At 34.6% G+C, this 27,404-nt stretch overlaps 1 protein-coding gene across 3 annotated transcripts in view; it reads right to left on the reverse strand.

Annotated features, from left to right (window-relative positions):
- The window catches only part of ATP6V1H (ATPase H+ transporting V1 subunit H), a 127,832-nt gene that overhangs the window by 68,523 nt on the left and 31,905 nt on the right, over window positions 1–27,404 (reverse strand). For all 3 annotated transcript variants that reach the window (XM_045849491.1, XM_045849489.1, XM_045849490.1), the window contains 2 exons: window positions 22,988–23,085; window positions 16,184–16,376 (listed from right to left, as the gene is read on the reverse strand). In XM_045849491.1, the coding sequence (XP_045705447.1) occupies window positions 16,184–16,376; window positions 22,988–23,085 (291 nt within the window). The remainder of the gene's footprint in view (window positions 1–16,183; window positions 16,377–22,987; window positions 23,086–27,404) is intronic.

The raw sequence follows: 27,404 nt of genomic DNA on the forward strand, positions 1-27,404 counted from the left end.
TCCAGTGCACCAAAAGGCTGTGGATTCGATTCCTAGTCAGGGCACATACCTAGGTTGAGGGTTCAATCCCCAGTCAAGGCACATACGGGAAGCAACCAATCAAGGCCTGTTCTCTTTCTCTCTCCGCACCTAAACACCCCTCTTTCTGAAATCAGTAAACATATCCTTGGATGAGGATTAAAAAAAAAAGCTATAATCAAAAAAACAAGAGATAATAAGAATTGACAAGGATGTGGAGAAAAAAGAACACCAATGCTCTGTTAATGGTAATATACACTGGTTACAGCCACTATGGAAAATAAGTATAGAGATTCTTCAAAAAGTTAAAATAAAAATAGATCTACCATCTGATTCAGCAATTCCACTTCTGAGTATTTACTTGAAGAAAAGCACTAACCTGAAAAGATAACATGCACCTCATGTTCATTGCAGCATTATTTATAATAACCAAAATAGGAAAACAATCTAAGTGTCCACTGAGAGATGAACATGTAAAGAAAATGGGATGTACATATTCATACAATGGAATATTATTCATTCATAAAAATGCAAGAAACCTTGCCATTTGTGACAATATGGATGGACCTAGAAGGTATTATGCAAAGTGAAATAAATCAAACAGAAAAAGACAAATACCATATGGCTTCACTTATATGTAAAATCTAAAACAAAAACAGAAACAGTGACTGAACTGATGTTGCCAGAGGAGAGGTGACGTAGGAAAGATGGGTAAAGTGGAATATAGTCAATAATATTGTGGTAAGTTTGCACAGTGACAGATAGTTATTAGTATTAGTAACCATAAGGTATATAAATGTTGAATTATATTGTACACCTGAAACTAATATATAGTATACCACCTGTGCTTTAAAAAATAGATTAAAAAAATAAGTCCACCCACACCAATATTTAGATGCCAGCGAACTAAACATTCTAGTTAACAGAGATTACCGGAATAAATAGAAGTTCAAAGTACATGTTCTCTAAAAGACACAAACTTTAAATACAAGACACATATAGATTAAAACTGAAAGATGGAAAACCGTAAGCATAAGAAAGCTGATATGTCTATATTAATTTCAAATAAAGTAGGTATCAAGAAAAAGAGCATTACCAATAAATAAAGGACATTTCACAATGATTTAAGGACTGATTATTAGGAAAATATAACAGATAAATGTTACAAAGAGCATTTCAAAATACACAAAGCAATAATCAGCAAATTGAAGGGAAAAACTGACAAATCCACAACAGCTGGAGATTTTAACAACTCTAGGCAATTGATAGAACCAGTAAACAAAAGTTGGAACACAGAAGGTCTGAATAACACTATCAACCACCCTGATTTAATTAACATTTAGAGAAACTGAAAGACACACATCCTTTATAAAGTACAAATGGTACATTCACTATGACAGACCACAAGCCATATAACAAGTCTCAAATTTCAGAGAATTGAAACTGTGTAGAATAGTATGTTTCACTGACCATAATGGAATTCAATTAAAGATCTTAAATTGGGGGGAGACTTAAATTCTGATAACCTCTCCCTTTATGAAACTCTTTCTGTCTTCCTTTGCTTTTGTTCTAATTTATCTGTTACCTTTTCCAGTTACTTTTCTTACTACCTCTTCTAGTATCAGAAAAATACCAATGCTCTTTTATTCATATGGTCCTTTGTTATTTCCATTGCCTATTTGTTGGATAAAGAATTAAACTTCATATTTAAGATATTATCATAACTAATGGTTTCAACTATAACCTCAACATGGTCAATATAACTAATATAGAATAACCCTATCATATTTTTCTGAAATTACCTCTTCTCTCAATTCCCTAAGATATGAACACTTGAAAATTTAGTCATAATTGATTCTGCCCTTTTCTTCAATCCTATGTTAAATCAATTAGCCTTATCTATTTTTCCTTTAAAATATGTTTTAATTTCATCTCTCCATCTCATTGTACATAATCAAAGGTCAAGAAACTTACTTAGGAAACTGAATTTGCCTGAAAAAAAAAAAAAAAACCTAGAGAATTTGGCAGCAGTGTACTCTTCTATTATTATTATTATTATTATTATTATTGACATACAATATTATGTTAGTTTCATATGTTCAATATAGTGATTCAACATTTTATACATTTTGAAGTGATCACCACAGTAAGTCTAGTAACCACCTGCTACCATACATAGTCATTACAGTATTATTGACTACATTTCCTATTCAGTACATTACATCCCTATACCTTATTTTATAACTGGAAGTTTGTCTCTTAATCCCTTCACCTTTTTCACCCATACCCCTCTACCAAGCATCAATTTGTTCTTTGCACCTGTAAGTCTGTGTTTTGTTTTGTTTTTTCGATTCCACATATAAGTGAAATTATAGAGCATTTGTCTTTCTCTGTCCTTTAAAGACCTTAAAACTCAAATGCATCCTCACCTCAACAATATCAAAACTCTAAATATCATTTTGGCCTTTATCCAAGTAATGGTGCGGAGCAATCAGATCTTTCCCTCACCAAAACCTGTAGCCTTATAAAATACATGTTAAAGCTGAGCTTTTCAAAGAATCTGTGATAAAGACCAGTTTTGTTTCATTTACAATCATTCATGAATAAACTTTTATAAAATACAATAAAAATGTTCTTGTAGAAAAATAAATTTTAAAAGACATGCCAAAAACAAGCTTAAATTTTATACGCAGTTTAACAATTCTGTCAAATTACCTAACTTTCTAAATTCTTATCCTCACTTTCTATACTTATAATATTGAAGATTGCTAGCCAAAAATTCACACCACTACAGTGACATGTGGACCACACCTGAAGTATGGCTGTACTAAAAAACTTACCCCAAGATTAAAAATCTCTCAGTTTTACCAGATCTCATCCAAACCTCATATCTAATGAACAATATAGAGAAATTCCTGATATAAGGGATGAAAGATAGACTTGGGAATAAAATTTCTTGGTAGCAATACTTCTGTGCCAAAGCAGCAGGCAAAAAGAGTTCCCATACACTTAAATTTTGTGAGCTTCTTTGAAAGGATCATGACTATGAACTGTCTGCACAGGAAGGTATAGATATGTGCATATCTTTGTGGGTGTGTATATGTATGTGGGTGTGAATTAAACATCATGACTAATATAAGTAATGAAAATCCCACTGGTGGTATTTTTTCTAAGCCTTTATACTGAAAACCATACAGTTGTAAAAATATAATTTATTTCATTATCTGATATATTATGTTCTGATATATTATTATCTTGATTAAGCAGAACCAAAAATAGAAATAAAACTCACGACAGTTGTAAAATTTTAAACAACGAATATAATCTTCAATATTTTTTAGTCAAGGCTTAAAACGTTTTTATTTATTTTAGGAACTAGGGACTGACAAATCAATTTAACCAAGAGAATAATATCTGATCAGACCTAGAGTTCAGTACCTGCTATAAATAAGTAAGACTGACATTTTTTTTAAAGTAATTCATCCAACCAAGTGGAAAGAAAAAATAACTGGTAGCTGCCAATTTCTTTATCCCATAGTAGCTCAACAAGTTTGCTGAAGTCTTCAATACAAAGATTTCCTTTCTGAGTTTCAGGATGTGGAAAAAAACATATAAGCAGAACGTCCTCAAACAACCTTATCAGTGAAATCTTTTTCAAAGGTTTTAGAACTCCAGAAAAATAAAGAAAAAAGGACACGTTTTCCCCATGTATTTGATAGTCTAAATCAAAAGGCTTTACGATGTCCTTTCTAATGGCTCAATTTTACTCAATTATGTACAATATATCAAATTTGTAGATGTCTAAAGACAGTGTTTTGATTTTCAACCTTAAATATGTTCACCTGTTTGTACTGTCATAAATTAAGCACAGAAGAGTACCAAAAAAACTATTATTTCAGCCATTAGATGGGATCTATTTTAAATAATTTCAAATCTAGATTAAAAAATAGAGTCTCAGAGAAGGTGAAATCAGCAATAAATAGGATAACTATGACAGGTGGGAGGTGGGCAAAGAGTGGCTTCAGATATAGTTCAGAGCCCACTACAGTAACAGCAAGCATGGTACTGGGGGAGAAGTTGGCCTGCATCCCTAATGCTACAGCTTGGAGAGTAAGAGAGACAGAAACAGTTTTCCTTCCAAGGAAAGGCACCTACCTGCCCCCAAACCCCACTGTAGGAGGACCCAGTAGAGGTGGCTTGGAAGCCTTAAATACTACATAAGTGCCAACAAATATTGCTGGCAAGGAAATAAATCTGCAAGATCCCAAGCATGCCTTCTCTGCCCTTCCCATCCCCACAGATCCCAAATAAGCAGTGATGATGCTTCCCAAAACACTGCAGGACCAGAAACTATTAGTAAAATGAAAGAAGCACTGGGAGTTCACAAACAGGTTTTACCACCAGCCAAATGTCCCTACCACAGAGGTATTGCCCTGTAACTAAGCAAGCTGGTCTCAGATGGGAACACCTACCATCTCAAAGGCTATGTAGCATTTTTCTCAACTAAAATGACATTGCTCCAGTACAATACCAGAGGCACAAATAATGCACGTAAGAGAAAACAAAAACTTGCACTATAACATCTACCAGAAAACAAAAAGTACCCTACCTATCAACCTACTAAATTGCTGAGAACAAATTAAGTATCTAAACAAGAGTTCACCACATCAAAAGCACAAGCAGAGAAATGAGCCAGTAAATGCGATGAACAACAAGGTAATGTGAGCGCACAAAATCAAAATGAAATATCAGCTTTAAATGACAGACCAAATGGACTTGATATTTTTATAGCTTTGCATCCCCAAACATCAGAATATTCTTCTCCAGTGCACATACAGCATTCTCAAGGATAGACTATATATTGGTGAACAAAACTAGTCTTAGAAACTTAAGACTGAAATCCTACCATGCATAGTTTCCAGCTATAACAGTATGAAACTGGAAATAGCTACAAGAAGGAAGCTTAAAAAAAACCCACAAACATATGAACATTAAGCAACATGCTGCTGAACAAGTATTTGCTGAAAGATATGAGATGAAAAGATACATATAGACAAATTAAAATGAATATATGGCATCCCAAAATTTGAGGGATGCAGAAAAAGTGGTACTAAGAGAAATTCATAGCATCACAGGTCTATCTGAAGAAACAAAATAAAAAAAAACTCAAACAATCTAACATTACACCTTAAAGAATTAGAAAAAGAAGAACAAGTGAAGCCCAACGTCAGTAGAAGGAAGAAAATAACAAAAATAATAAATGAAATAGAGAAAAAAAAGACAAAAAAATTGAACATAGAAAATATAAATAAAAAGCTGGTAGTTTGAAAAGATTAATGAAATTAACAAACTTCTAGCTAGACTAAGGTAACAGAGAAAAGGCTCAAATAAAATCAGAAATGAAAAAGGGGAAGTCAAAACAAACACCATAGAAATACAAAGGATTAAATAAGAACACTATGAAAGGCTTTACGCCACTGAATTCAGCAACTTTAAAGAAATGGACAAATTCTTAGAAAAATATAAACTTCTTAGACTGAACCATGAAGAATTTGAAACCTAAATAAATTGATCTCTAGTAAATACACTGAAACATTAATCAAAACCTAAAAACCAAAAAGTCCAGAACCACATGGCTTCATTGGTGAACTCTACCAAACATTCAGAGAAGATTTAGTACCTCTTTATTCTCAACCTCTCAACCTCTTCCAAAAAATTATACTTTTTGAAAGTGATACTTCCTAGCTCACTTTATGATGCCAACATTACCCTGATAATAAAACAAGGAAAGAACACATAAAAAGAAAAGTACAGGCCGACATCTCTGATGAACATACATGCAAAAATCCTAAACAAAATACTAGCAAATTGAATGCAACAATACATTAAAAGGATCATATCTGAAAATCAATGTGATACAACATATTAACCAAATAAAAGATAAAAATCATATGATCGTATCAATAGATGGGGGAAGTATTTGACAGAATACAACATCCATTTATGATCAAAACACTCAATAGAATGGGTATAAAAGGAAGGTATCTCAAACCTAAGATCAGAAACAAGACAAGGAAAGCCACCCTTGTCACTGTTATTCAACAAAGAACTCTAGCCATTGCAAATAGGAATTAAGTAAATAAATAAATAGACAGACAGCTGGCATCCAAATTGGGAATGAAAAAGAAAAACTGTCACTATTTGCAGATGACATTTTATATACATAGAAAACCCTAAAAAATCCAACAAAAACTATTACCGACAAAATAAAGTTGCAAAATACAAAATCAATATACAGAAATCTGTGTTCCTATATAACAGAAATACAGAAATAACAAAATATCAGAAAGAAAAATCAATAAATTTCATTTACAATTACAAAAAAAGAATGAAATACCTAGGAATAAACTTAACAAAGGAAGTGAAGAACTTACACACTGAAAACTACCAGACATTGCTGAAAGAAATTGAAGACATAAAAAAATGGAAGATATTCTTAACATTGTTAAAACAACCATATAACCTAAAACAATAGGAAGATTTAACATAAATCCCTATCAAAATCCCACTGGCATTTTTCACAAATATAGAACAAAAACCCACAAATTTATATGGAACTACAAAAGACCCCTAGTACTATACTACAAAGATAAATAATCAAAACAGTATAGTACTGGCAGAAAAATAAACAAACATATAGCCCAATGGAATAGAATTGAGAACAAAGAAATAAACCCACACATATATGGGCAACTAATTCTTGACAAAGGAGCCATAAACATACAATGGAGAAAGGAATACCTCTTCAATCAATGGTGCTAGGAAAACTAGAAAGCCACATGCAAAAAAATGGAACTAGACTGCTATCTGAAACCATACACAAAAATTAACTCAAAACAGATTAAAGATTGGAAATGTAAGACCTGAAAACAGCAAAATATAGAAAAGAAAGCATAGGCACTAAACTTATGGACCTTGTCTCAGAGGAATTTTTGTAAACTTGACCCCACAGGCAAAACAAAAAGGCAACCAACCAATGTACTTGCAAATAATACCTCGATCAATAAAGGGCTAATACCCAATATGTGAAGTACTAATTCATCTCAACAACAACAAAGAAAATAAACAATCTGAAAAAAAAATGGGCAGAGGACTTAGACTACTTTCATGGGAGACTGACAGAAGGACAACAGATATATGAAAAGATGCTCAACATCATTAGTTGTAAGTGAAACGCAAACCAAAACCACAATGACATAACCAATTCACACCTGTTAGAATGGCCATTATTAATTAAGTCAAGTAATAATATGCATTGGAGAGGAAGCTTAGAAAAGAGAACCCTCGTATATTGCTGGTGGGAATGTAAATTCGTGCAGCCACTATGGAAAATAGTATGGAAGCTCCACAAAAAACAAAGAATAGAGCTATCATATGACTCAGCAATCTGTCTTCTGGGTATCAACTCTCAAAAATTTGAAAACACTTATTTGTAAAGACATATGTACCCCTATGTTCATTGTAGCATTGTTCACAATAGCTAAGACATGGAAACAACCTAAGTGTCCTTCAATGAATGACTGGATAAAGATGTAGATATGTAGAATGGAATACTATTTAGCCATTAAAGGAAAAATACTGCCATTTGCAACAACATAGATGGATTTTAAGAGCATTATACTATATATAAATGATGTGTCACAGAAGTGTACATCTGAAACCTATATAATTGTATTAACTAAAGTCACCCCAATAAATGAATTTTAAGAAAAGTATTATACTAAGGGAAATAAGTCAGATGGAACAGGACAGAAATGATATGATTTCACTCATAATGTGGTATATAAAAAATGAACAAACAAAATACACAAACTCACAGACAGAAAACAGAATGGTGGTTACCAGAGGGGAAGAGAATTGGGGGGAGCACAAAGAGGGTAACGAGTGTCAAATATATGGTGACAAGAGACTAGCCTTAAGGTGGTAAGCACATAATAGAATATACAGATGCTGTATTAGAATGTTGTACACCTGAAATTTATATAATCAATGTTACCCCCATAAATTTTAATAGGTAAAAAGAAAACAGACACCCAGAAATCAGCCTAAGTTTTATGCACTGTGAGTAAAAAATTAAAATGGTAAATAAAGTTCAAACAAGATTTTAAATCTTGCTAAACATCAGTAAAATATTCACACTTCCTTTTCTAAATCAAACATAACAGCTCTGGATCTTTTGCCTAGGTTCCACATTAACTGAGCAAGAATGCAATTTACAGAGGTGGAAGACTCAACAAGGCAAACTGCTATTATTTTATGATTTTAAAGAGAGAAAATGGCAGGGAAATAAATACAGATTGTATATTTACTATTTCCAGGTACTTCATCTGTTATCTCATTGAATCCTCACCCAACCTTGAAATGAATTCAGTCTTACTAATTACCTTTCACAGGTGGAGAAATTAGCTATGAGAGTTCAAGTTACTCTCCCAATAATCTAATGCTGAAATTCACATCTACATCTGTCCACTCCAAAGCCTACAATCTTTGTAAAAAAAAAACACACTGAAAGGAAAATTAGAAGAGCTATACTACAGTATTCCTTAAGTTTCCATAAAAAGTAGATAATCTATTTAGAGAACTTTTAAATCCCCAATCAGGATCAAAATAAAAGCTAAGAATCTCAGTCTGACTCTAAAGGTCTTGTGACTTTTTGAGGTTTGTATATTCTTCTTCACAATAACCTCATGAAATCACTTCATCAAAGACAAAAATTTAAACAAAATACAACATCCCTGAGAATACATATCTTGGCATATTTATCCTTCTGTACCCTCGGTAAGTAACACATTCTTATCACATAATTGGTCTTCAGTATATATCTGATGCATTGATAGGTGAATAGATATTCCATGAATGGGGATGGGGGAGGAAGGGAGAGGATGAGGATGAGGACAAGGATGAGGATGGGGAGGGAAGGGGAGGGAAGAGAAAGTGAGAGGGAAGAGCTCAAAGGTAGGATTCAACTAATATCAACTAACACTTCTCATCTATTATACAGCTGGCCCTTAACTCAGGGGTTAGGGAAACCAAGCCCTTGTACAATCAAAAATCTAAGGATAGCTTTTGGCTTCCCAAAATACTTAACTAGTAATAGTTTCTGGTTGACCAGAAGACTTAGCAATAACATAAACAGTCAATTATGTATTTATGTACACTTTGTGGTAGCAAATGATAAAATAGACTAGTATCCACATATTTTGTGCATTTATGACATACCCAGCTGTTTGTTATTTTTTCAGTATTTCTAAAGTATGTGATTCATCTGCAAGTTTTTCAAATTGTCACAAATCTCAAAAAATTTTTCCAATATATTTATTGAAAAGAATCCATGTATAAGTGAACCCACACAGTTCAAACCCATATTAAGGATAAACTGTGTAACAGTATCAGAGATACTTAATACTTTAAATGACCCCTATTACAAAATAATGATCTAAAATGAAAATCAATGGGAGAGAGGAGGAAATAAGCAGGAACAAAATACTAATCAAAGTCTATGGGAAGCTCAGATAGAATAACTACCTGTTATTCTATATTCTATATACAGAATTTATTCCATATTCTCTATATATTATATATATATATAATGTTTAAGGCATTTTATGCTGGTCTTTAAAGTAAATCTCAATCCATTACTATAAATTACTAGTATCTGATTTCTTCCTAAAACTCATAGCACTTACAAAACTATATTATCTAAATAATACTTATTAAAACCATGTAAGTTTACCAAAAATGAGGAGGAAAGACACAAGTGTTGAGATATATTATTTGAAACAATAGAACAGTTAAAATTAAACCCTAATATCTATAGCAGCTCTCTTTCCTATGCTTATATTTTACTTTTACAAACAAGTTACCTTATTAACCAATTATCAAAAGAAATAATTTTATGATAAAGGTTTATAATCATCAGCATTTGAAAAAACAGACTATTTTAACTTAAAGGTATAACTAACAACACACAAAAAAAGGATAGGTAGATATAAACTGAAAAAAGTACTATTCATTTCCATGTTAATTACTTAGGCAATTGTTGATCTATTTCCAAGAAGTGTAAGTTATACAAAGAAAAATCCAATAATAATCTAAAACATCTTTCTAGGATAGTCTAATTGCAAACACACTGAGTCAAGGGTGACTATCTTTCTCAACAGTTTATGAGACTGTAAAATATATCTTAATATCTGAAAAGTTTTCACACCAACTTAACAGCTTCTAATTTAGAAAAAAAGTCCACGCACTAAAAGAAAACAGAGATTCCCTCTCTGTAGTATTGCTCTCTGTAATATATTTTGTTAAGTGAATTATTTTAACAAACTTTAAAAAATATTTTATTTTTAGAGAGAGAATAAGAGAGGGTGAAAGAGAGGGAGAGAAATATCGATCAGCTGCCTCTTGATCGTGCCTCAACCAGGGACCAAACTCATAACTCAGGCACATGCCCTGCCTGGGAATCAAACCAGCAACCTCTCACTTTGTGGGATAACACCCAACAAACTAAGCCACACCAGTCAGGACATATTTTAACAAACTTTTAATGCAACCATAATCTTAACATACACATAAAAAAATTGCTACAATATGGAAGCAGCCCAAGTGTCTATCAACAGATGAGTGGATAAAACAACTATGCAACATTTACACAATGGAATAGTACTTGGCCGTAAAAAATAAGATAATTTACCCTTTGCAACAATATGGATGGACCTAGAGAACATGCTAAGTGAAATAAACCAGTCAGAGAAAGACAAATACCATATGATTTCACTCATATGTGGAATCTAAAATGAACTGAACTAGCAAAGAAAACAGGAACAGACTCATAGGTGGAGAGCAGGACGACAGCTAGTGGTGGGGGAGGGGGTTAGGGGATGGAGGTATTGAGCAAAAAGGAAAAAGGACTCATGGGTGTGGAAAATAATATGATGATTGCTGGGGTGAGGAGGGTATAAGGGGACTAAAAATAATGTTAAAAAATACAATGAAGATTAAATTTTAAGAAACTCATAGACAAGACAATGGTGATTATTGCCAGAGGGAAAAGGAAAGGCAGGTAGAGGCAGATGGGAGGGGGTAAAGGGGGGATAAATGGTGACAGAGGGAGACTTAACTTGGGGTGGTAGACACACAGTGCAATGTGCAGATGATGTGTTATGGAATGATACACTTGAGACCTGTATTATTTTGTTGGCCAATGTCACTGCAATAAACTCAATAAAAAATAATTTAAAAGAAAAACTAGATATAGGAGGCACCGAGTTAAATTCATTTTCGTGGAATTTTATTATAATTTTAATTATGAGAGCCAAACAAAGCAGCCAAAAATTTAAAAAGGAATTTAACTCAATATAGAAACCAGTAAATATATCATTAAATTCAATACCACTACCCTACTTCCATACAGAAGGTTTTTCAACTTTCACTTCAGTGTTTTTTTATCCTTCATATGATCCCAAATACTTGAGGGCCTACATATGCCAAATATTCATTTAGTCAACATTTATTTTCTCCAAAGGCATTAATATATGAGCATATATGAAGTCCAATGACAGACTTAAGAGGAATAACAATCTTACCAGACACATGAACAGAGTTGAAGCCTGGAGAAGCTAAGCAACTTTCCAAAGGCACAGAGACCAGACCAAGAGCACAGCAAACCTGACTTTGGCTGTACATGCTGGGAACACACACAACCAAGCCATATGCACACAGTCTTTGTAGTAACATGCAAAGCATGATCTGACCAAATTGTAAAGAAACAAAAATTCTACTTCCCTCTAACTATTCAGTTTTTCCATGCCCACTGCAATTCATACAAAGTTGAACCCCCATGTAGGAAGGGAGCAAAATCATAAATTATAGGCATTAAAATATCAACAGGCTTCTTCTATGTCTAGAAGGGTGAATAGTGTAATTTATACTTTTTTCCTTAATATTTTTCTATATATTAGTTTTTACCCACAAGACGATATTATTTTTATAAGCAGGAAAAGAATAAAACTATTAATATTTCTAATTTCTTAGTTGGTAGTGCTTAATTTGAAATAGAAGAGTTTAATATAATAAAGGTTCCTGTGACTACAGTACAGCAGAAAGTTGGAAAGACAAAGAAATTCAAAACCACAAATAGAAGTTTTAAGCCTTCAGAAAATAAATATATCAATTTGAAAAGATGACATATATATTTCACCACAATGAATAAAATTTAAAAGCAGAATCAGCTCTTACTCATGTTCCATGAGAGTAGGGCACAGTACACAATGAAGGAGCAAAATTAGATCTGACGGAGTCTTTTTGAAGACACTGGGCTTTGGTGAGTAATGCCTCACAACTATGAAAATAAGTTAGGGTGAGTCAAAAACAACAGGATGGCTGAAAACTGTGTGTTGGTCCCACTAGTTCAAGGCCCAGAATGGGAATAGAGATCAGCAAAGCACAAGCTCCATTTCACAGAGCGTGTCTGTGCCTTCAGAAAGCAAATGGTCACAAATACCAGGACTGTATTAAGAGCCTGACTCAGGTGCTCCATTTATTCCCTTAACATGTCACTTGAGAATGGGGGTGTGGGACAGAGAGGCAATAATCAATACTCCTACAACAACAAATTACTAACAATTCCAGAAAGTCCTTTTTTCACTCATTAACATTTATTAACCTCTCTCCACCTTTGTACTTCAAAAAAATTAATATGCACCTTCCTAAAACCTCTTCAGGCCTCTCTATGAAGCTTTCCTAAAACCCCCTATTCTTACCCTCCACCTCTCTTATATTACTTTTGTGTATTACTTATCATTGCATTGCACTGACATTATTTATTTATATACTCTGTCTTCACTAAACAAGCAATTTGATGTCAAGCTGTATCATAAGCACCTGTGTTCCCTAATGATTAGCATAATGGAGCTGGAAAAAAATGAGATTCAAAACTTGTTTGTGAATTATCTTCAACTCTAGCAATAGAAGGAGACTGTCAGAGTATCCTATTTCTAGAACTTTTCATCTTTACTAAATAAATGAGAAGGATAATGAAACACTCATGTAGAAGAAAAAATATATTCAGTTTAGCTACTAAAATACTGCAGAGCTCATTAATACAACCTATTCTGATTTAAGGATTGGTTACTACTTTATCTAAATGAGACTAAAATTCACCCCATGTAGGCAGTTTGCTAAAAAAGTAATGGCAGAGACAATAAATACACTGAGGTAGAAGAATAGAGAGGTACCAAATTCACCTATTTCTTAAAAGTAAACCTCTCAAAGGCCACAGAGCAAATTTTACATTAAAATGTAAAATTTTGTAAATAAGGATAACCAAAAGCAATCTAATACATTAAACATTTGGTCAACAGGTGACTGCCACTTATCATATCTAGCAATTCACACTTTCATTTCACTTTCCACTTTTTCAATGAAATTTATACTGGACTTTACTTCTCATTGCCTTTAGTCATTCATTTAACACTTGTCAGGCAGCTAGGAAAAAACGTGAAGTTTGACGGCTTTCACATCTGGTATTTTCAGCAAAGAAATCTAATTCCTTTGCCACATGACTTATGATTCTACTTTTCATGGTTTTCTCTCCTTTTAATGCCACTTTCAAGATTCCTGAGAAAATGTCACAAGGAAAAAAAAGATGATGCCACAGTGGTTAAGATGGCGGCTTTGGAGCTAAGTAGGTATCACTGAAATTCTGATTCTATCACTTACTAACTGAAGAATTAATCTCCAAGTATTGGTTTCCTCATCTATAAAATAGAAAATAATAATAGTACCTACTGAATTCTCATGAGGATTAAATTAGACAATGCACAAAAAATCACTCAAATTATAACATTTATTATTCTGAATATTAAAGACAGGTTATCATAATGGTTAAGAGGATGAGCCAGACTGCCTGCCTGAGTCTGAAATCCAGCTCTGCTGCTTCCTGGCTCTTTCAGCAAATTACTTAACCTCTTGTGGCCTCATGCCCATTACTAAATGGAGTTCTTGAGGGATTAAATGCATAACACATTTAAAGCAATTAAAACAGTGCCTGACACAGAATAAATTTTCAATAAACATTAGTTATTACTATTATTAACTACAAGCTTCTAAAAAAGAGTTATTACATATCAAATTTTAAACATTAAAATGTGATGAATGCTATGAATAAGCAATTTATAGCAGGAATATAAATGACCGATAAAAATCTTAAAAGATGCTCAGCTTCACTCTAACACAATACAAATCTGAAACAATGATTTCACTTTTCAACTAATTTTGTGTAACTACTAAAAGATTATATTAAACCTTAGGAAAACAACAGAAAAACACAATTCTAATATATGGTTGATGAAAATGTAAATTTGCATTTTTGAAAGGTGATTTGATATTATCTATCAAAATTGTAGAAAAGTATATTCTTTGACTCAGCAATTCCACCTCTAGAACTATATTCAACAGAAATATTCATCAAAGCTGGCAAATATATGTAAAAGAAACTAGAAACACCCTACATGCACATCAACACAACAAAGTGGTTAAATAAACCACTTTACATGAACATGGGTAGAACATGGCCATTAAAAAGAATACTAATATTATGTTCATTGTTAAATGTTAACCATCCTATACCCACCTATGTAAAAGAATTTTGTGTCTATTATTTTTACTTTTTATCCAATCCCAGAGATTTCCCTGTTTTGCTTTCTCCCACCTCCCTAATCTATCACCAAAAATTTCATGTAATCCCCTTCTGTCATCTTCTTTGATTCTGATGTATAAATTAAGTGGTAAAAATGCCATTTTCTGGAGCATTTTCTCACACCCTTGAGATTTTGCATCCAGGCAATTGTAATCAATTTGGTTCAAATGCACCCATAAAAATTTAAAAAGAATACTGAATATTTACACATATAAAAACATAAGCATATTCATTATATACTGTTAAGAATAAAGTTAAAGAACAGTATTTATCATATGCCATTTTTATTTTTAAACATAAAACAATTACACATCTATTTATATATTTATCTGTAATGCTTAGAAAAATTAAAAAGATGTCAGTGACTGTATCAGGTAAATATGATGTCAATGTTATTTAAATGTTTGCAATATATCTGTACTACATTTTACTTCTGATTTGTTGTTTAAGAAACCATAATAACAAATAATAATTAAAAACAGATTCTGAAGCCAATAACTTGGATTTGCATGTCTACCACATGTTTATAGTTGCCTCAGAAATACTGCTTGTCAGTAGGCCCAAAATCTGAAATAAAATTCCATACTAAAATAAGGGCCCCATAAGAGAAAATCCTCAATGATAGTCTCTTGAAACACACTGCAACAAAAAAGGACTTCCTTTTGTAAAATTGAGTTTCTTGGGGTCAGACTGGTCAACAAAGCCAGGCAGGTTTCAAGTGTACAACTCAACAAAAAATCTGCATACTGTACTATGTACCCATCACCCAAAGTAGTCTCTTTGGATCCTCATTTAACCATGCTTTGCCCACTTCCACCTCCCCACAGCCCTCTTACTCTGTCACTAGGCTATCATTATACTATTGTCTGAGTCTATATGTTATACAAAAAATTAAAAAATAAAAAATAAAAGGATTTCTTTTATCTGAATGTAATGCAATTACAATTTCTAACAAACATTCCAGAACTCATTTCATCCCTTTAAATGGTGTCCTTGCACATGCCCCATTCTCCCATGGTGTAAATACAAATTAGTGTTTTTTTAATCTATGTTCACTAAGACATCATAGTTTCATGACTATGTGAAGAACACTTTTCCCACCCTCTAAAAGCCCTCAAAATATATTCCACAGTAAAAATGCCTCACTTGGCCTGGCTTGCATAGCTCAGTGGATTGAGCGCGGGCTGCGAACCAAAGTGGTGCAGGTTCGATTCCCAGTCAGGGTACATGCCTGGGTTGCAGGCCATGACCCCCAGCAACCACACATTGATGTTTCTCTCTCTCTCTCTTTCCCCCTCCCTTCCCTCCCTAAAAAATAAAAATAAAATCTTTTTTAAAAAGTATAAAAAAAAGTTTTAAAAAAATGCCTCACACACATACACTATTAAAAAAACAAAACAGAACACTTACTCGGAATGCTGCAAGAATGATTCTTGTCACTTTCTCTTTGACAGATTCTTGAAGGATATCAGACAGAACAGGAATGATATTATAGCGCCGCAGGTATTCACACATTTGAGGACTGAATGCCAGAAGCCATATTGAAAAAATCATTTGATACTGGAGTTGAAAGCCACATTTGTTACTCAAAACTCCCATTATGCTGAAAAGGAACACATATTAAGAAAACATTTAGTATGACAGTGTAACAAGAAAGAAGTAACTGATTATTCTTTTTGCACTAATGGAACAAAATTACGTCCTCAGTTTCTTTTCTGCTAGCAGTAACAAGCAAGCTAGATCTCTACTCAGAGATCATTTGCAGCACAGCTTCACTTAACCCTCTCTCCAAAACACAAGACTTTAGCAAGCAGCAGCATTTGCTGCAAGAAAGCAATGAAAGAGGAAACACAGCCTTGCAATACAGACGAAGAAACAGTAAAAAGAATCTGACAAACATTATAGAAGCTAAATTCAACAGGACGTTCATCTTGGTGAAATCAGATGTTGTATCAAGATTCTGAGTCTGAACAACCAAGATAATCATGTATAGCTTTCAAATTTTTAAGAAACTCTGAGAGGAAAAAAGGAATGAGTTTGGCAAAAACCCACCCTGAGTCTAAATTTAACACAGCCAGTCATTGAATGTGGGGGTTAGAATTTGAGAAGCTTCTAGTTCAACTGCCCATTTACTGACACAAGAAAACTGGGAAAACTAAAGGGAAATTAAAGAGGTTACACAAAGGAAGAGAGCACTACGGTAATTTCCCTGGGGAATGCCTCATTCACAGAAACCAAGGAAGAACAGAAACCATCAAATTAGGCCACTAAAAAAAGAGCAGAGGGGTTAAGGGACTAAAAACCTACAGAATGCACAATGTAAAGAATGAACTCTAACGTAAACTATGACTCTCACTTAGTAAGAGTACACCATTACTGTTTCAACAATTGAAACAAATATAGCATACTAGTAGAAGATAATAATAAGAGAAACTATGGAAGGGGAGGTATATATGGGAACTCTCCTCACTTTCAATTTTTCTACAACCAAAAACTGCTTTGAAACATAAAAGTCTATTAATATAAATAAAATTTAAACCTAATTTTATAATCTATAACTACTAACTTAGTGGAAGGTTTATATTTGCACCATTTCTTCCTTTTAAATTTGTATTCAGTTATAAATTTGCTTGAATCGCCCTTAATTTTTTCATGTATGAGTTCTCCCTTGAGTCTTTTCTAATTTGGTTGTTATGTAAGACTTGAGTTTTTAAAATATTGATGGCAGTATTTCAACAGCTGTAAAATCATGTAATTTTATTCTATTACTACCCTAATACGTGGTTTCCTTTTTTAATTCTTCCAATTAGTAAAGTAAGCCTTCTCCACTTTGTGATGATGTGGCTGAGACTTCAAGCCACATTTCTGCTTTACTAGCTGGTTCTGCCAATAGGAGGTGCTAGAGGCTGACTGAAAGCTTAGAGGCAAAAGGGAATGTCTCCTGTTGGCTTCCTTTTCCTGTATCACTCAGCAGCATTTCTTCACCCTGGTAGCAACCACCCTTCCTCGAAGCAGCAGCTGAAAGCCTCCCTCAGAGACCAACCACGTGGGTTCCCAACCTATGAGGCCTATACTATAAGCTCAGGGTACTCCCCCTTCTATGGACTAAATTGCAGTTTCACACAGCCTCTCCTTGAAGCATGCAAATTTAGTCATTGCAACCTCTTACCTTTGTTCCCCAGCTTTAAGGGTATCTCAGCTAGCTACCATTCCTGACACTTGAGAGTCCTTTTATTTGTTTTCAGAAACCTAGTTAACAAATGTATACCTAGTTAACAGTTCTTCATACTAAATGACCTCTATTAAAATTTAAAAATTTAAATGAACAGAAGGGTTAAGGAGAGGTCAGGACCTCTGTTTTTGTCAGAACCAGTGTTGCCAAAGACAGAAAGGTTTCAAAGAAAGGTGTTGTCAACAAAGATGAACACCACAAAGATGTTTAAAAGAATATAAAATTGTCTACAATATATATAATTCATTGAAAAGAGAAGTCTTCTCCCTGGCTGGTGTGGCTCAGTGGATTGAGTGCCAGCCTGCAAACCAAAGGGTCGCCAGTTGAATTCCCAGTCAGGGCACATGCCTGGGTTGTAGGCCAGGTCCTCAGTAGGGGGCACATGAGAGGCAACCACACATTGATGTTTCTCTTCCTCTCTTTCTCCCTCGCTTCCCCTCTCTCTCCAAAAATAAATAAATAAAAACTTTAAAAAAGAGAGAGAGAGAGAGGTCTTCTGTAGCCAAACATTAACTAGAAGAAATACCTAATGAAGCAAAATAAAACTCCTGTTTACCAGAATATAGTGGAGCATGAAGGGCACACTAAGGAAATGCAAAGGACACAAAGGCCCAAGAGAAACCTAAATATAGTAACTTAACAAATATGTGTTGAGGATCTATGGGGCAGGTACAATGCAAGACATGGGGGTCATAATGGCAGGCAAAACAGAGACTGGGCATGCTCTAAAGGAATTAGAGTCTAGTGCAATGGGAGGAAAGGATTCCCAGGGCAAGTGGCCTTGAGATGAGACCTGATAAATGAGTGGGCATTCACTGCCATTTAGGCAATACACTCCTCTCAAATTGGTGAGTTTAGTGTTACCATTAAAGTTACTGAAAAAATTACTAAATGATGTTGTATAATCCCAAATACTATCTTTGTTAAGTATTTAATACTATTTTTCAACTAGACTGTAAATTTCTTAGAGGAAAGGACCATTTATGGTTCTTTGTATTCCCCATCATAAATAGTACATTATACAGAGAGTCAAAAAATACAGTAATTGTTAAATCCAAGATTAGAAAGAAGGCTAAGGTCCCTGAGGCCAAAAGAACTATTTAGTGTTCTGTTTTGTTTTTGAAGTAAGGTTTTTTCAAAATATCAAGCCAATGCAGGGAGTAGGGAGATAAAGTAGCTAGTTTACTGGCCAACATGTACACTTTCAGACAGCTTCTGCTCTTCAAACCCATGAGCACATCATACCTCATCATGTAACATTACCTAATAACGCAATGTTTTAATGTTTAAAAAAAATCTTACCTTTCATTCACATACTTATTTATATTTTCAAAATATTTCAATTGTTGGGGTATAACATTTGTGGAGGCAATTTGAACTTGTAGAGGTAATTATCCCAGGTAAAGTCCCCTTTTAGCTCCAGCATTTTTCAAAAAATCAGTGTCAATCTTTAGACTTCTAATGAAGTCAACAACACACAAGACAATGCAAGTATATTTTTGTTCTTATATAGGTATATAAACAGTCAGCAATAGTACTATATCATTCACATAAAAGATTTTTTAAACAAAAACGAAAGAGAGCTATATGGATAAAAATATACTGATGTTTTAAAAACATCATTTCTCTTCTCTCTTCAAACAGGCTACCCTCATAAATTTCTCTTCCTCACATGAGAGGAGTACCAAAGAAAACAGAAAAGAAACTTTCAATCCTAAACAAAGGAAATGGAAAAGCAGAAAGCACATGTTTTATTTCCTTAAAAATTGAAAAGATTAACTAACTTGTATAAATTGCTATCCTATTGTTGAATTAACATATTATGCCTTTCTTAATGCCTATTCTCAATCTACAGATCTCTTTGATTACTTTTAATCTTGTTAGTAGTGATTACCATATCAAAATGTGTAAGATGATCATGGAATATTCTAGACTGCATTTATCCCTGTTCTTGTTGCTAAACTGGATGGTTAATATTGCTTACTGTCCTCCAAAATACTAAGTGCTAATACTTACAACAGCAGCATTTAGTTAGCCTCAGTATACCATTAGAGCCTAATTGAACCAAATTTTAGTTATTTGAGGGGGGCTTTTTGAGCAATTATAATTATTTGTAGAAATTGGTGTTTTGTGACTTTTACTCTCTCTTACCAGTTTTCTGAAGAACAAAAATAATCTACTTTTTGTTTAACAGAATAAAATTCAATTTATTTTGCAATTATCACACAGATTTTTTAAACCTAAGACATAGTACTAGATCCTAGTGTTTTATGTTATCTATAATTCAAAGATTTACACTATTTCATCATCCTAGACATTGTTTGATCAATAGTCATTCATTATTCCCAACTATGCTAAAAAAATTAAAGCCTAAAAGTATAAGAAATTTATACAATGGAACTGCCTAAGAAAATAATATAATAGTGAAATAAATAAGTACCCTTTCTTATTAGATTGCCCAAAATATTGCAACATTTTTTAAAGAATGGAGGTCTACCTTTATTAACATCGTCATCCTATGACTGCTATCCTTACAGCGGTCTGCCTGCAAATCACACCCTTGGCTGGCTTCTGGGAACTTGACTGGTAAACAGTTCCCTACACCGATACAAAACTTTTCCTAAGTGACAAGGGTGGCTCATAGTACCTACAATGTTTCCACAAACAATATATTTATGCTGAACACCTGCTTTCCTTCTGGAGACTAGAACTTTGCAGCATGCTAAGCAGAGGCTGCCTACCTGATAAGCCTCCAATAAAAACTGTAGGCTTGAAGCCCCTAGTGGGTTTCTTGGGCAGAAACCTCACACAAATGTTCTTGCATTTTCACTGCTGCAGAAAAAGTGTGCTTGTGACCCCCTCATGGAGGAGACAGAACATAAGGAAGCTTCATGTGGATTCTTTCAGAGTCAGCCTCTGCATCCATCCCTACCCTGTCTCTGTAATAAATCTCAGCTAAATGCTGAGTTCCCTAACTCCTTCTGTTGAGTTTCCTGACAGAGTGTGAAAATTCAGGACTTTTTATTTTCTGCCTATAACAATTACCTGAGGAAGGCATTTCAGTTATTAGATGATCCGAAGTTGAAAACAAAGACAGATAGCAATCCATTCTCTAATGATGATGAAACTGGTCACATCTGTAAGTCTTCAGGTAACTAAACCATAAATATATTTTCTCAAACTCAAAGTTGATGAGTGATCAATATATTTCAAAGGAAAAAAAGAAAATATAGTATTCTCACATAGCCATTCAACATGAAAGACTTCAACACAATGCTTTGCAGTAAGAACCTGCACCACTGCATTTTGCCAGAAGGATATGTGAGGGTTGTCTCTCATTTTTTGTAATGTTTGTGCACCAAAAATCACTTATTACAAAAAGGTGAGCTATACAAAAATTCTTATTAAAATTTCCAATGGTTGTTTTTCACTATCTCATTCTTAATTCCATGAATTATTCATAAAATAACTAAATATATATTTTACAAAGGATCTAGATGGCAAATGGTGATGACTATTTTTCCTCACATACTGTTAAATAAGTAAAAACAGATTGAAATTTTGCATCTTGATGTAAGATTACTACTTTATTGAGTCAATGATTATTGAGTAGCTCATGACAATTCAAATGCAATTCATAAGAACAGCCACCCTAAGAAACTGCATGCAAATACTGGCTGAGAATTATCTAGGGTATTTGGTCCCTTTGACAGGTATATCCCTACACTGAAGATAGGATGCATCAGTCTACTAGAATCTGAAGACACAGCACCACGATCATTCAGTGAACTTTTCTGGCTCTGAAGCCTTGCTCACCAAGGAATCATCTGTTGATAAACCAGCTTCCTGTATAGATTTTCCAACATAGAAACAATGTCTTCACTAACTTAAAAGAATATTTGGTATAAGAGCAGTGAGTTCTCTCACTATGGATAAATAAACTGCCTTGTGGTAGTAAAAGAGGATTTCATATGTTTGTTTTAGGGTTTGGGGACATTCTTTGTATTAATATGTTTGTGTGTCCCACAAAGAATGGACTAATTACACAGCATTACAAAAACATGGCTTTTATTCACTCTTTTTTGCATAAGACCTTTTCTTATTATTGTTCCTTTTTATTGAATTTACTGGCGTAACAATGGTTAACAAAGTTATACATGTTTCAGGTGCACAGTTCTATACCACATCATCTGTACACTATATTGCATGCTCACCACCTCAAGTCTCTTTCCATTGCCATTTATTCCCTGGTACCCTCCCCCACCTCTCTCCACCCACCCACCTCCACCCCAGCAATCACCACACTGTGGTCCAAGTCCATGCGTTTTTTTCCTTTTTTTTTTTTCTTTTTTACTCAGGCCCTCCATACAGCACCCCTAACCCAACAGCTTTCAGTCTCCTCTCCTATCTATGAGTCTGTCACTATTTTGCTTCTTAATTCATTTTGTTCATTAAATTCCACATGTAAGTGAAATTATATCATATTTGTCTTTCTCTGGTTTATTTCACTTAGCATAATGCTCTCCATTCTTATTGATTTTTGCCTGAATTTACCACAAGATAGTTTTATGACTGCTTTACTAATCTGAGTACCTGGAATTTATTCTATCAAGATAAGGTGGAAGCAAAGGTAGGAGGTGGGTTTGGCTGGAGTGGGGGGGGGGGGGCAGAATGCAGACAACTGTAACTGAACAACAGTAAAGTAATTTAAAAAAAATATAAATAAATTTTTAAAAAATTAGGTTTCTATGAGTTCTTAAACTCTTATAATAGCACAGACCAAGCAAGAGAAAGGGGAAATATTCCATCTGGTAGTTATTAGTTATTGACTTCCATGACGGTTAGCACAATCCACTGTTAAACAAGACACAGAACAGTTAAAATACTTCTTTTGGATGATTAATATTACTCAATTTCTTTGCAAATGTCAAGGATGGATGTTTTTAAATGCTATGCTACATTAAAAGTAAAAGGGCACTCACCAGTTTACCCCATCTGCTTCTACCCAGGCAAAGCGGTACTCATTGACCCGAAGCATCAGCTGCAGACACCCAGCAACACACTGTACATACTGAGAGCTCTACACAAGAAGAAGAACAAGTTTTAAGACTGGAGAGCATTTAAAGTCATGACAACACACATATACAAAAAGTCTGGATTTTTTTTACTAGAGTTTCTTTCTCAACACCAGAACATTCAGAAACCCCTTAATATTTTTTCCAAAAATCAATCCTCATTTTTGCTTTTCTCTCTACCTCTTAGAAATAAAGCAGATTTTTTCTGCCAAATTAAACCTACACAGTTCAAGGCTGCTTAACACACACATAGTTAGGGAAATGAAGGAACAAAGTAATTATACCTTTGACGTGGTTTGATAATTACTTTGCAATGTTTCATTTCCCCTGAAGAGAGGCACTATATGGAGAATACTACTGTTCATAATTATAAAATAGCAAAAACAACAATACAAGAGATAAAAGTTGTATGCTTTCAGACATGCCTATATTTGAATGATTTTGGTCAAGTTACTGAACCTTTCCAATACTTAATATCTTCACGCATAAAGAGGATGACATCCCCAAGCACCCAGAAACTGAATAAATGAGAACCTGAAAAAAAAAACTATATAGGATGTAAAAAGCTTAAATAAACACTTGAAAAAGACTCTATACTTTTTAAAAAGTTAGTTCAAAAGCACTGTCTTAAAAGAAATTGTGGTTAAATATAAAGCTAGAAATGAACAAAAATAATAACCCCAGGAACTTGCAGGCTCCTCCATTTTAGCAAAGCTAGTAGTGACACTTGGCATGGGATCTTCTCTAAATATTTACTATGAAATTTACATCCAAAAGAAATGGAAAGACAAGCGGTAATTTCAGATTGTAGCCTTAAAGAATAAAAAAAAGTAGTAGTAGAAAGGACTTCTGGTCAAGTTGGAGGCAGAGGTAAACATAGCTCACCACCTCACACAACCACATCAAAATTACAACTAGAATATAGAACAACCATGACTCAGAACTATCAGAAATCAAGCTGAATGGAAAGTCATAGTTTTCAAGTCTGAAAACTATGGAATTAAAGAAACCATATCTATACAGACTGGAAGGAGGGGTAGAGTCACAAAACAGGCTGGTCCCAATCCACATGTAGTAGATAAAAATTGAGAAAGGATATTTCATGAGCAAAGAGTCCCAGGTCCAGAGCAGGACCCCAGCCCAGGGTTCCAGTGCCAGGGTATAAGTGCTCATAACTTCTGGCTACAAAAACCAATGAGGATTGAGTCAGTGAAAGAAACTTCTGGAGTCCCAAGCAGTTCCACTTAAAGAAACCCACACATGGACTTACTCAGACTCACTCCCTCTGAGCTCCAGCACTGGGGTAGCAGCTTAAAAGGCACCAGTGGCATACAGGGAGGAACTGAAATGTTGGGCATCAAGGCAAGAGCTGGCAGATAGCTTTCTCTCAAACAGAAAGGTGGGCAGAGACCATTGCCCCTTTGCTGAGTCCTCCCCCCACAGAGCTACAGAGCTGGCAGGCAGATGCCATATCTGAAAGTCCATCAATTGGCTAATACTGTTTGCTCCACCCAAGAGATCCCCTAAGACTCCTTCCCACCCAAATTACAGGCCCACCAAAAATGTTAACCATGACTTTTCCATATAAATGGCTGATCTTGGCTCATGCTTCACAACTTCCTAAACCCTCTCAACCAAGCAACAGCCGGCCTCAGAAAGCCTGTAGCCCCTGTACCTCTTGCTAAGTGATCTAGGCCCAGTACTAGCAGGAGCCAACCCATATTCACAGCTTGGCTTCCTTTGGGAATCTCCAAGCCTGGCACAAGCAGCATCCATCTCAGATTGCTTTATTTCTCATGCAGGGTGGCCCTGGGCAAAACACGGGTGGGAGCAGACCTTAGGCTGCACCACCCAGGAAACCCCAGAGCCTGTGCACCCAGTGGACAGACCATATCAGAGCACCACCACCCTGCCCCTGCACAACTGATCTTCCACAGAGGGCAGAGGTTGGTGGTCAGTGGTCACTGCCAGTCCTTGAAACTGACTGGCCTGTGTAAATCCCTCCCATTGACCTGCCAACAGCAATCAAGGCTCAGCTACAAGAGAAGGGTGTGTTCAGCCCACACAAAGGGCACACCTTGAGTACCCAGCTCAAGTGATAGTGGAGGCAGTGCCACTGGACCATACAGGACACTTCATACATTAGGCCATGCAACCAAGACAGGGAGTTATAGCAGTTCCACCTAACACAAAGAAACAAATACAGGGGCTGCCAAAATGAACAGATGAAGAAAAATGGCCCAAATGACAGAACAGATCAAAACACCAAAAAAATAACTAAATGAAATGGCGATAAACTATCAGATAGAGTTCAAAACACTGGTTATAAGGATGCTCATGAAACTTGGTGAGGACCTAAACAGCATAAAAAAGATTCAGTCATAAACAAAGGATTCACTAGTTGAAATAAAGAACAATTTAAGGGGAAACAACAGTAGAATGGATGAAACCAAGAATCATATCAATGTTTTGGAACATAAGGAAACAAAAAAACAACCAACTGGAACAAGAAGAAAAAAGAATCCAAAAAAATGAACATAGTATAAGCAGTCTGTGGGACAACTTTAAGCATTCCAACATTCACATCATAGGGGTGCCAGACAGAGAAGAAATTGAAAATCTATTTGAAAAATAATAAAAGAAAACTTCCCTAATTTGATGAAGGAAATAGACATGCAAGTCCAGGAAGCACAGAGAGTCCCAAACAAGATGGATGCAAAGAGGCCCATTCCAAGACACAGCATATCTAAAATGCCAAAGGTTAAAGATGGAGAGAATCAAAAGCAGCAAGAGAATAGCAGTTAATTACCTACAGGGGAGTTCCCATGAGACTGTCAGCTGATTTCTCAAAAGAAACTTTGCAAGGTAGAAGGGATGGGCAAGAAATATGTCAAGTCATGAAAATCAGGGACCTACAGCCAAGATTGTTCTATCCAGAAAAACTATCATTTAGAATCAAAGAGCAGATAAAGTGTTTCTCAGACAAGAAAAAGCTGAAGGAATTCACCATCACCAAACCATTATTACATGAAATGTTAAAGGTACTTATTCAAAAAAAAAAGAATATAAAAACTATGAACAATAAAATGGAAATAAATACCTGTCAACAACTGAATCCAAACAACAAACAAAACAAACAAGAACAGAGAGAGAATCATGGATACGGAGAGCATTTGATGATTGCCAGATGGGAGAGAGGTGTTGGGGAATGGGTGAAGAGGTGAGGGGGTTAAGAAGTTCAATAGGTAGTTACAGGATAGTGGATGTAAAATACAGTAATAGGAAAAGGAGTAGCCACAAAACTTATATGCATGACCCATGGACAATGAACATGGTGTGGGGATTGCCTGAGGAAGTAGGGGTTGCTGGGTGGAGGGGGGCAAAGGAGAAAAATTGGGACAATTGTAATAGCATAATCATAATCAATAATATATAATTAAAAAATTTGAAAATATTAGAAGAAAACAAAACAATACATCACAACATGCCCTGGCTGGTAGCTCAGTTGATTAGAGTATCATCCCTGATATGCCAAGGTGGCAGGTTCAATTCCCAGTCAGAGCACATACAAAAAACAACCAATGAATGCATAAATTAGTGGAACAACAAATCAATGTTTTTCTGTCTCTCTCTCTCTCCCTCCCCCTCTCTAAAATCAATCAATAAATAAATCAAACAACATATCACATCTAATTGAATGCAGTAGATATAACAGAGAATTCAGATGTCTTCAAGAGATTTGTAAAACTGTAAAACAATGGTAGTCTCTCACGAGTTTTTTATTTTGGAAAATATCACTTTATTTTTCTTAAAATATGTTATAATGGGTTTATTTTTACTGAACTAATAAGTTGTTTAAATTTTAAAAAAGATGAAGGAAAGAAAGGAGAGACTCGTGGATATTCTATAAATTCTTAAAGCCTAATATACACAATGCTCTGTTTTAATTTAAACAAAATTGGTTAAAAACCTAACACTTCAAAAAAAAAATCCAGGCACTTATACAAAAACACAGTTATCAAGAAAAGATTATTTTAGATTTTACCTAGGAAGTAGTGAACATAGTTGCCCAAAAGCACAATATATCCCGTAACATAATTTGCCTGAAAACTCAAAACATTAGCAGAAATTAACAACCAAAATAATAGTGAATTTTTAGCTCTAAAACAATCTTCCATAATGGGAAAAAATGTGTACTTTTTCCAATAAAGTCAGCAGGTACTAATCCTCGGTGAAAGAGGAATTCCATCTTTCCTGTTAAGAGACATACTAAGCAAGGTTTCTACATATCATCAGTAAAAAGACAATCTAGGGTATTCTCACC

Source organism: Phyllostomus hastatus, unplaced genomic scaffold, assembly GCF_019186645.2.
Source record: "Phyllostomus hastatus isolate PE091 unplaced genomic scaffold, TTU_PhHast_1.1 phas_contig_65, whole genome shotgun sequence".
NCBI classification, from domain to species: Eukaryota; Metazoa; Chordata; class Mammalia; order Chiroptera; family Phyllostomidae; genus Phyllostomus; species Phyllostomus hastatus.